The sequence below is a fragment of the Poecilia latipinna genome, unplaced genomic scaffold, assembly GCF_001443285.1.
Source record: "Poecilia latipinna isolate Pla-1442-1.1 unplaced genomic scaffold, P_latipinna-1.0 Scaffold3804, whole genome shotgun sequence".
Classification (NCBI taxonomy): domain Eukaryota; kingdom Metazoa; phylum Chordata; class Actinopteri; order Cyprinodontiformes; family Poeciliidae; genus Poecilia; species Poecilia latipinna.
Genome location: NW_015116420.1, coordinates 4,131 through 15,748, shown reverse-complemented (window position 1 = coordinate 15,748; position 11,618 = coordinate 4,131). Strand labels below are relative to the sequence as shown.

General features: G+C 39.8%; 2 protein-coding genes across 2 annotated transcripts in view; both read left to right on the top strand.

Annotated features, from left to right (window-relative positions):
- The window catches only part of LOC106941682 (X-linked retinitis pigmentosa GTPase regulator-like), a 13,110-nt gene extending 12,963 nt beyond the window's left edge, over positions 1-147 (top strand). Inside the window, exon 14 of the mRNA XM_015024776.1 lies at positions 23-147. Within this exon, the coding sequence (XP_014880262.1) occupies positions 23-147 (125 nt within the window). The remainder of the gene's footprint in view (positions 1-22) is intronic.
- Positions 148-2,526: 2,379 nt separating this feature from the next.
- Positions 2,527-10,837, top strand: LOC106941680 (sushi-repeat-containing protein SRPX-like). The gene is made up of 3 exons (XM_015024773.1): positions 2,527-2,727; positions 8,403-8,459; positions 10,578-10,837. Exons 1-3 carry the CDS (start codon positions 2,667-2,669, stop codon positions 10,820-10,822), a joined length of 363 nt encoding a protein of 120 aa, XP_014880259.1. The 5' UTR covers positions 2,527-2,666; the 3' UTR covers positions 10,823-10,837.
- The last annotated feature ends 781 nt before the right edge of the window (positions 10,838-11,618 follow it).

The window sequence follows — 11,618 nt, the reverse complement described above, 5'->3', positions numbered from 1 at the left end:
TCTTCTTCTTCTTCTTCTTCAGGGAAACGGAGAGAAGCTCCCAGACCCGCTCCAAGGAGCAAACAGAGAGACGCAGAGGAGAAGAAACCAGAAGAATCCAAGCAGTTCTGGACCGACGTTCTGCCTCAGTACCTGGACCTGCAGTGACTCCTACTGCCTCAGCCACAGATACTGTTGCCATGGCGATACATGCTGGTTTCTGAACTGGGGCTTCCATGCCTTAAGGTGGACACTCGTCTGTGGCCATCTTGGACTTTCACTTTCCAGAGGAGAGGCAGGAAATAGTTTTGTTGTTTTTTCTAGTGAGGAAAGTTGATACTTTTTGAACATGTTATGTTGCTGCCTCCTGCTGGACGTCAGTATTATTGCACTGTAATAATGCCCAAATGCATTGAGTCAATAATTACCCTCACTGCGAGTCAAACTCAATCAGTTGCAGTTGCTGGTGTTACACTACATGACACACAACCAGGAAAACAGTAAAATCAAGCAATACATCAGAATGTGCCTGGCTGTAGTGCGTTGCTTAAGTTTTCTCTCAATAAATCACAATATCAACGTATTTCAGCAATTTGATTCAAAGGGCAAAACACATAAAACATAAATTCATTACACATTAGCCTTTATTTCTGGAAATTTTAAAGATAATTGATCAGATTTTCCTTCCACATAACTTTCCATGCTTATGCTTGGACAGACAAGATTATTATATATACTATATGAACAGATATTACAATATATATACTAATATTTATTATATTTTATTTCTAAATCAAAACTCCTGATTTTATGTACCATTCCAAGAAAGTGAATTTTGGGCTTTGGGTTAATCCTCAGCTTGAAGAAGTGAATTCTTAAAATGACTTTGTGTTATGAATCCATAATAAACTTGAATTTCACTTTTTAAACTATATTACTGAAACAAATATACATTTTATATAAACTTAATTTATTAGGATGCACTTGTGATAAATAGTTGATGCTGTAGTCAGCACTGTGGTTTTTAATGTAGGATTGTCTCAAACTTAATTCACTGCACGATGTTGCAGTAAGTGCAGTTGAAGTAATTTCAGGTTATTAAAGTGAAAGTTACTTTTTTTCTAAATCAAAAAACATTTGACATATGAAACACTGGTATTGTTCCAATGTTCTGCTGATAAGATCTCCACCTTTTCTATTTTATTTGCTGCTTTTACTGCTTGCTATTTCAGCTCAGTTATAGTAGAGCATCTACTATGCGAAAGAATTGGTGTAAGAAAACAAATCAGAGCTGCGTGTTCATAATAAAGCTGCAGGCTCATTTCTGTAAAAGAACCGTAAAGTTGTTTTCTCTTGCCTGATTGCTTCTTGTGTACTCCTTCCGTTCCTGTCCGCTTGATGTAAAGTTATTTTAGTCACTTCACTTTCCCTGCATGATTAGTCATGTTCCTATTGTCGAACGCTGTCTGAAGCTCAGGAAGCAGGCAGGTAAAGAAAATGCAGTAAAAGAAGGATCTTCAGAGGAGGCGAATTTGTAAAAAGATAAAATAAAATCAGCTGCGCACGCCTTGACAGAAACAAAGATAAAAAGATAAACTTGACTCAGAATGACAACCTCATAAATGTGCTAATTATCAATAAAATGCACTTACGTTTTTGCATGGACTGTGACAAAATGTGGCTGATATTGAATGTGATATTTTTGCAAAGCTCTGAGTCTGAAACTAAAAAGAAGCTGATATGGATCCGCCTTTTGTCATGCAGTTCATTTCAAAATTATTTGTATTGTTAGGCCTAAGGATGTCTTCACTGTGTTATTTAAACATGACATACTAATAATTTTGCTGATTTTTTTGTAAGTTAACTTTCCCCTACTGTTTGTGACCAAGACGTATCTCAGGAGCGGACATGAAGGACATGATGTTATTAGCAAGCAGGGATTTTGTGCATGACACCAGAGATGTTAAAGCTGACCAAAAATGCATGTTGTGCTCCTTTTTAAATTGCAAAAAAAATTGTGGAGTTCAAATATAAAGCAATCCTTTAATTTTGAGAACTTTTTTTTTTTTTTTTGACTGGAAGTAATGTTAACATTTTGGAGCCCAGAACTGTCCTTCTGTGAAGGAAGAAAAGAGATGACAAGGTCTGCCTCAAGGAGTTCTCCTTGTGTAAGCATAAACTGTCAAAATACCTGTGGAAATGTTCAAAAAGCTGTTCGGCCATTAAAAAGGGAGTTTATTTTCCCCTGAGGGATGCCTGTCTTCCTATCAGAAATCATCTTCTTTGTTGAATGGTTAAATCTAAATCTGCCAGGGGTATGAATACTTTTGGGCTTGACTGACTCAGAAAAAAAAAAAATCATATTTTTTGAATGTAATAATAGTCATAAATAATCCTAAACTTGTTTCTGTGTTTAGACTCTAGATTTATTGCTGCATTGCAGCTGAATGTGTTGTTGTTCACGTCAGGCCCTGGCTCTCTCAGATAACCCCCCCCCCCCCTCCGCCCCACGTCTTTACCCCTGGCCCCTGACTCAACGCCGGTGGATGCCCTGCCTGCTGTAAAGAGAATCCTCCCTTGTTTCTGGAGCAAGAGGCGGGCTCTTTGGAAAAAGCAGGAATGCGCTGAGAGTTTTCTTTGCAAGCTGTCCTCCTCCTGCCTGCACGTTAAAAATCGCCCGTCCTGACATGGAGCTGTGGCCACTGGCTCTCCTGCTCGTCCAGTTCTGTCTCTGCTCCGGATATGAAGGTAAGAGCTGACTCAACGTTTCACAAACCCTGCTGAGAGAGACAGAGAGAGAGAGAGAGAGAGGAAGAATGATCCACAAATGACCCACTAGCTTATCTCCTCACTGCCTGGAGGGGAAAATGTGAAGCGCCGGTAGCTTTGGCTCAGAGCTGGACAGATTGTGGGGGGCTTTTTGCGGCCGTGTGATCGGGGGTCTGAGTTTGGTGAACCGCGGGTGTGTTTACGTGGAAGCTGGGGGTGGAAAGCGGGGGGGAGTGCAGTGTGCATCTGGGGGACGTTCTGCATAGAGCTCAGGTCTGTGGCTCCACTCTTTCAGCCTTTTTATTCCCACTGTTCACACTTTTTTTTTTATTTATCACAGACAGTAAGAAAGCGATTTCTAATTCAAACAAAGAATATTTCCGCATACATCCTCATGCAGCATTTTATAGAACAAGTATTTTTCTCTTGGAAAGCCTCATTAGTCTTAGCATTTCTCTGCAGCAGTAATTAGACGGCTCGCACTTCTGTTAATTAGCTTTTCCTATCTCTCTTTGTCACGCCTGAGCATCTTTTTTTTTTATCATTTAAGCATAAAACATAATTACATGTTTCATGCATTAAACATAGGAAAGCATACAAGCTTTCCAGAGAGACAAATGGTGGAGCCTGCAGCAGATGAAGTCACTCCAGAAGTCACTTCCAGTGTATGAAAGGAGTTCAGTGTGTGCGTGTGTGAACGTGAGCAGCAGCAGCAGCAGTGGTTATGAACTTGTAGATGGTTGGGAAGCAGCTCACCACCACTGTCAGATCATACAGGTTGCAACATGAAGACACCCAGACAGACTTAAAAACTGCTCATCAAGTCCCCGGGACTCCAGTCTGTACTTGTGTAAATGTGTGTTTGGATTAATGAGGGGTTTATTTTACAGGGGGCAGTCAGGGTTTGTGTTGGTGGTAAGTTATGTCTTTCATTAGCAGCTTGTGGCCGCCTGAGTACACAGGCTGGGATGTAGAGATTTTCTTAACAAATGCTTCCCCCTCTTTTTAGGCAACAATGGTTACAAAAATTTTAAATTAATTATACCTTGGGGGGGTCGGGGGGGGGGTCTGCTTGGTAGAGCTACAGAAAAATAGTGCACAGCTGTGAAGTGGAAGGAAAAATGATACATCAATCAAGATCTACCCATATTTTCCTTCTTTGCCTCGTGGGCAGGGAGAGTTCAATCAGCCAGCCAAATACGCAGAATCTGCTTGCATGACATTTGAAATACACAGTATGTCCTCCCAAATATTGCAGTCTGCTGCAACTGCGCTACTATGCACACTAGTATTGCGATGCTGACTTCATTTAGGTATATTGTCCTGCAAAAATGCTTAAAGAAAATTTTCAGCAACCCCAAGGTATTATTGAATGATTATTGCAGCTTGTTTGGACAGCGAAGAAGCAAATAGGATATTGTTAATGGAGTTTTGCTGTTTTCATGATATATATATGGCAAACAGGCAAACCCTCAAAGACAGACTTTGGAGCATCCATCATAAAAGTTGGCTCAGTGAAGCAAGAGCCGTTAAAGAAACACTGAATCATGTTCATGATGTAAAATGAAGGGAAATAGAAGAAAATTCAGAACAATCAACCCACATAATGATTGAAGTGCTTGACATGTTATCCCTTTAAAACAATACATTGTTTCTTTTATTAAAATATTTGGTGTTTTGTTTATTATTGACCAGGTAAAAATAAGAAATTAATACTCTTGCTATATTACTTGCAGCAAAACTTACTCCCAAACACTTTGAGAAAAATAACTAAAAAAAAGAAGATTCTTCTTCATACATATTATTAATTTTGTTGCTGGCACTGCAATTGCAATTTCCCACACCCATTAACAATTGATGTTTTGTTACGCTACAAATTCATGTCATGTAATGGAAGTTTTTTCAATGCACCAACACAAAATGCATTGTTATGAAGTGGAATAAAAAGATACCGGGTTGATTAATTTAATTTTGTACAAATAAAATCTGACGTTTTGCATTTGCATCCTGCCCTCTTTACTTTGTTTCCAAAAATAAACCCAGTGCAACCAAATCAATTCACTTCATACGTGTAATTAGTAAACACAGCCCGCCTGTGTGTAATTTACTCTCATTTAAAACACAGCTGTTCTGTGACGACTTCCCACATTTCTTAGAGCATAATGAACGAGCGCCATCCTTCAGTATAACAAGACATTTAAGGAACAAAGCAAATCTGTGTAAAAATGGGCTCTAAGTATTTTGCAGACGGAGCAAAAAGTATTCATCCCACCTCTATAAAATACCCATTTTTACCTTAACAGTGACCAGGCTGACAAATTGCTAAAGGATGGAAAAAAAAAAAAAAAAAAAAACTTTTTAAAGGCTGAATAAACGGCGTGCTAATTTAGGTACCAACGTTGGATTTGGCACCTTCTGGTTCTGGTTAAATGCTTACACATTTAACCAGAACAAACTCTTTCCAACGTCTGAAAGAGTTTGATGGTTCGCATTAAAATCCCCAAAAGAGCAGCTAATTGAAAATCGGGCTCTGTTATTTTAACTGTGGTCACTTCAGGAGGATGGGGAGGAAAAAGCTCCTTCTGCTCCAGCACACTTAAAGATTTGGCAGAGATTGCACTAGCAACTCCTTTGATGTAGGAGAGACGGACAGGAAGTTGATGCTGGCAGCTCATTTCTTCTTCATCATCCTGACAGATTCACAATCTACGAATGAAGAGGAGTCTCGGATTGCTCGTACTTGCCTTGAATTCATTAGAATGTAGAAACTATTTATGGACAAGCAGGAACGGGATCAACTGGACTTAATCTATGTTTTGTTGGCTGCTGTGTCAACGCAGATCCAAACACAGGCAAACCCACGCCACCTGTTGGAGAGAGTGCGAATAGCAATTAGACTCGGTACAGAATGGACTCGAGTGGAAACAGGAAAATGGGTTCACGTCACGTCTACGTGCGTGAGTGAGCCTGGTTGTGTTTCCATGTGTTGGACTTGCAACCTTTCCAGGATGAGCCATTCTCCTCATCCAATGACTGGCCAGCTCCGACTGCAAAATACTCAAAGTGAAAATCAAAAAAAGATTTATTCTTTTTGTATAGTTCAGCAATGAGTGACAGTATTAAGTGGAGCATATCGGTTCATAGATGCAATATAAACTTTGATATCATGTTTCGAGTGTCAGGACTTCATGTCAACAATATATTTATACTTGACAGACACCATGCATGTGTATTTTATGTGGTTTCGATGCTAAAGCACACAGAAAATGTAATGTAGGAAGGCAGTTTAGAGAACAATAAATCGACTGATGTTTATCATTATTAGATCCGGTTTGGACTCTTTCAGCTCCGAGTGGTTTTCATTTAAACTGCGAACACATGCAAACACACAGCTGCACCACCCACTGTACAACTGGACTTTTATACCTCCCTTGTTTGCTGCATCACAAAGCAGATACTTTGCAGTAGTTTCCCCATTAGCCAGCTATAAGTCTGACTCAGTAACTGGGTCTTCACCATGAAGTTCATGCCGCTATGAAAACCTCAAAGGATGGAAAGAGTGTGTGAGTGTGTTTCTGTCACAGCATTTCAGGCCCATGTTTCCAGCAAGTACTACATTGTGAGGACCCACTGCTCCTTATGGGGCCCAAAGTCACCAGTGTGAATGGTGTGGATTATGTTTTGGTTAAAGTTGGGGTTAGGAATATACTGGTTAGAGTTAGGGAAAATATCTGAGCTAGGCACAAGCACAGTTACTAAAATGGATCAATGCAAAGTCCTACGATGGGTGGAAATATAAACTTGTGTGATTGGCTGCACTTTGACCCAGAGAGGTCTCCGGTAAACCTGCAGAAAAGCCGTGAAATCGGGTGGAGGAAAGCAGATTAGCTCACTGCCTGGAAGCAGAGTGGGGCCGAACACCTTTCTCTCTTATGAGTCCTGCAGCACAGAGACCATATTCACTCTACACTTCACTCCACCTCACTAATTTAACTCCTTCCGTACCAATATCTTCTTATTCGTGTTTCCTTCATCTGCCCCCTCAACCACTGTTTCTGAAAACAGTTTTCCTCTCTCATTTCCTCTCACTCTTATCTTTCACCGCTGCCTCTCAAATGTGTCCTCCAGCGGCCAAACAGCCGTGAGAAATGTCTTTATCGGTTGCTCCCTTTCAGTGATTGTGTTCCCAGTTGAAGGTGTCTCAGAACGGTCTGTGGTAGGTATGAAGTTGAAATCTAACACTTGTATATGCTTTACATTTACTTGTACATGCTATGTCTCTCTGACGTAGCAAAGAGACATAGTGTTTTTTCTTGTTGTCCAAGATTAAATCAGAATAATTTCTTCCTGCTTTAGGCCAAGTAGGATTACGGTAATTCTTTCTATTTGCTAAATGCCAGAATAATGAATTGAATCAGTCTCAGATATATTTGTAACCTTATTTAAATTCATAAGTTAGTATTCATTTCTTTTGCATTTTGTGCGATATCCTGTTAAACTGTGGGACATTCTGAATTTTTATGAATTTACACAATCTTCTTACAAATGTTTCTGGAATATTGGTCTTCCAGTAAAAAAATACTAACCTGCATGAAGGGTGATTTAAAATAAGCTAAAGGACGTTCAGAGACATTCTCATTTAAGTTTTTAGTGTCATTGTTTGGAGCAAAAATTAAACAACATAAAGCATCTGAGAACTTGGAGGTGTTTTGAAGAACATGCAGCCAGAGCACCAGTAAAGCACTGGAACCAGTTTGGTGGAAAAGGTTCTTTCCTGCTTGATGTCTTGAGACGTCACTTCAGTGTCTCCACTTAACGTTCTTCCATCGTAATAGCACTTGCTTTAAAAAGTGGACCAGTTTCTCCTGCAGGACAAAAAAAAAAAAACTCTCACAAAACAAAGTGATTCTGCCATTTTTGTTTGCCAAACGTGCTTGCTACAGGATATTTCTACAAGAATTAGGTTTTGCTCACTTGATTGGCTGATTTTTCCAAGATATCCCTGAAGAAAGCAGCAAATTTGATTTGTTGGCTCCATGTCTCTTAGTTGGTATTTTATCACTTAACCTACTATATTATATTTGTGGGTTTTTCTAAATGCTCATCAGTATTGCTACAGTGTCTAAAAACTTCTGAATTCAAAGAAAGTGATCAAATAAATAGTCTACGTTTTGTTATTCTGGCATTTAGAACATTTTAAACTCACCTACAACATATAAGTTTCACTCTGACTTAATATTAGACAGCGAGGAAAAGAAAAGGTGATGTATCTTTCATACAGCATCTGTCAACATCTGGTTTCAACTTCAACTCCAGTTGTGTAATAGCAGAACTTTTCCCATTTGCATCAGGACTAGCAAGGGGGGCTTCAGAATGAATATTTTCACTAAAAATGTTTATTTATTAGAGGAAACAAGATCGTTTGGAAATTCATTCTTTGCGCTTTTGTGTCCAGAAGATCCCCCCTGCAGTCTGATTAAAATGGAAAGTTGAGCAAGATTTCCCTGCTTGTTTTGTCTGCTTTGCAGCAGCAGCAGTCATTTCCCTGATGAGTCCAGGGAAAAGCTTTAAGGGATTGCTCAACATCTGATCTTGTGCTCTTTTTGGAGTAGTTCTTTGTAGTAGCTTTCTCTTTTTTTTTCTTTCACTTTCAGGGTCAGGGCACTATGGTTACGGAGACGACGAGGACTGGTATTCTCGTAGATATAAAGGTGACTATTCTGAAAAAAAAAAAAATAAATAAATAAATAAAAATGCATACATGTGGAAATATAAGCAGAACCTCAGAGGTCAAGTACATTTTTTTGTTTATTTTTACAAAAGGTTGTGCTCTTTAAAACGTACCTACCCAGTTATTTTTCTGAAACCTATAGTGAAAAGGAGATTCAAAGACACATACAAATAAGCAGAAATGACAACAGTAAGCCGGATCAACAATAAACATTTGATTATTAAATTTTTTTGGTTCAATTTACACCCAGATCTGATCACTGCCAAACCAGCAGAATCAAGAAATCACACAGAACCGGCATGACAGCATAAAGTGGTCAAAAAGAAACGCATCGTGCTCTAATCAAGTGAAATGTCAAGACAGATTAGAAACAAAATCACTGCCATCTTTTAGTCTGGAAAGGGTTATAAAAACATTTTCAAACACAATGAAGGCCATTGTCCTCACATGGAGAAAACACGGGACTGTGGTGAATCTTCCAAGAAGCTCTTGATGTACAAAACTACGTCAAACGGATCACTGACCCCCTCCACAGCAACATCTGAAGCAGTGCAGGCCTGACTTTTATCAGCTAATAAAGTCTGTGAATAAAGTTCAACAACAAGAAAGGACTGAGCAAAAAGAGCATTCATGGTGAAAACCAACAACAAAGAACAGAAAGGGCCTGTTGCACATTTCCCACAAAAACCTGATGGAAAAGAACATCATGCTGATAGTCGAAGATGGTGCTGCTGTGATGGACTGAGGCTGATTTCTGATTTAGAAAAAAATGTATTTTAATTGAACCATGTCTTCTGATTCCCAGCAGGGAATCAGGCATTAGTTTGTGACCTTAGGCTCACGCAAAACTGGTTAGTGCAGCAAGATGGTGATTGAAATCACATCAGCAAACAGACTTCTGAATATTAAAGTCCAAATCAAGGTTTTAGAGTGGCCTAGTCAAAGTCTAGACTTAAATTTGTTTGAGATGCTGTGGCATTACCTCAAATAGGCCGATGTGTTTGAAAACCTTCCAACGTATCTGAATTAAAATCCATCCACACTGATCTCAGTTATCTCAAACTTTTGGTTGCGGCTTGTTGCAACAAAGGCTAGAAAGAGCTGTTACATTTAGTAGACAATAAAGCACAGGATTTAAAGAGGAGCATTTTATTTCAAATTAAACATTTGCTTCGGCCATCTTTGCCATTCAAACTTTAGATTTGACGTTATAGTCATCCTGGCCAAATAAAACCCTCCCCTCGTGTTAAAGTTTAAATATTGTTTTCTTTTTGCTCAGTGGCTGTGGAAACACCATCACCACTCATATCCACAGAGTAAGAGTAAGGGAGGCTGGACCGTCGTTTTTATTAGAAATGGCCTTAAGCCCGAGCCTTGTGTCTCCTCTCTCCTCTCCAGCTGAGCTGATATGTGTGTTTGTCCTGAGCCAGCAGGAAATAAACTGCAGACTTTTATTTTTCCTGTATTGAAATAAGAAAGCCATGACCCTGCAAATCTTGGCGACAGACAGGAAGGTTTTTTTTTTTTTTCCTTCTAAACAGCTTTCTAGACATGGACTAGCAGAAAGAGACTCATTTAATGTTTGTGAAAGTACACCCTTCGTCTCACAACTGAGATGAAAATCACCGATTCATGATAAATATGCGGTCTGCAATGAAAACCAACTTTAATTTGAATTCTGAACTATTAGATTGAAGTGATGTAAATCACGTAGAAAAGGCGTGAATACCTATAATTCAGCAGTGGTGTTAACAAAGAGAGACTTTTCCAGCTATCTTCTAACAGCCGTAAGAGCTCTTCACACACCTTTTCTTCGGGTGAAGCCATCTTCTGATCCCTCTCCCGAGACACTTTTGGATGATTGGAAGTCACAGAGAAGGTAATGAGAAATCCACCATATCTGCCTGTGCTCATGCAGATAGGTGGCTTTCCTCTCTCTGCTTTTCCTTTGGTAAAGAAACTCTTCCTAAGCTTTTGCAGCCTGCAGGTAAGTGCTTCCTATTGAGCTTCTCCAGCTGAAAGGCCAAGTCATGTACCTGCTTTGATGCACCCAGTGCCCTGTCTTTTTATCTTTTTATTTTTTTCCCCCTGCTCCCAGGAACCCCGTGGTGCGCGCCCATTAAGCTGAAGCACGGTGATGCGAGCTGCCGCACGCCCAGAGGGGAGCACTACAGGAACGTGATGGGGACGCGGTGTAAAATCCGCTGCAAAAGGGGTTACGAATCCCAGAACACGGAGGTGGTGTGCATGGCCAGCAAGCACTGGTCCTCCAACTACGCTTGTCGGGGTGAGAGCCAACATCTGCACACACACTTTTATCATTTTTTTTTTTTTTTTAAATGAAGTCGATGAAGTCATCTCAAGGCAGTGAAGAGTGAAAAAGAAACAATTCCAGGTCAGATGTTGCATGGTTACATTTTTACGGCTCTGATGGGAAACGTTATGTTAGTTGTAAACTTGAGAGGGTTTAGAAGAGAGCGAATCCAGAAGAAAGCGTCATTATCTCAGGAATGTTTGCTGCAGCTGGAGGTGGGCATCGTTTTAAACATTTCAGTTCAGTTTATTTAGTGCCTAATCAGGAGCAAATGTCTCTAAGACAAACAGATCCAGGTGAAGGACTCACTCTGCAGCTCAGCCACCTGCCACGGCAGAAAATCAGCCACCAAACACGATAAAATACGAAGCAAATTCTTGAAACTACCTCTTGCAAAGTGATTGTTGACAAAATTATGCCTGAAAAACTTTTTGCAATCACCTAAAAGTGAAAGAAACTGAAAGAAAAGTGTCCAAAGATTAGAACAGAGGAGTGTTTAGGAAAAATCTTTCTCGTTTTGGGAGAGAGCGAAACACTGACTCAATCAGAGTCTTTAGATATTTTCTTTAGAAAATCAGAGTAAGTATCAGAGATCAGCGTGTGAGAAAAGAAAAGCAAGAGAGAAGAAGTGAAACTTTAAACATACAATTCAGCTTACATATCTTTCAGTCATGCACACGGTGGTGCCTTCCACCCGTCTCTCTCCTGGAGGGAGTTTCTCTCAGTTTCTCCCATCTCTGGTTAATTGGTACCTCTGTCCCTAAATCAAACCCGGTTCAAAGGCGTTTTGGTTGGACAAAGAAGAAAAACATGTTCACTGAAACC

Coding starts and splice junctions, on each gene's coding strand:
- LOC106941680 (XM_015024773.1), top strand. CDS start 2,667: ATGGAGCTGTGGCCACTGGCTCTCCTGCTCGTCCAGTTCTGTCTCTGC. Junction 2,728..8,402: donor TCTCTGCTCCGGATATGAAG/GTAAGAGCTGAC, acceptor TTTCACTTTCAG/GGTCAGGGCACTATGGTTAC. Junction 8,460..10,577: donor GTATTCTCGTAGATATAAAG/GTGACTATTCTG, acceptor CCCTGCTCCCAG/GAACCCCGTGGTGCGCGCCC.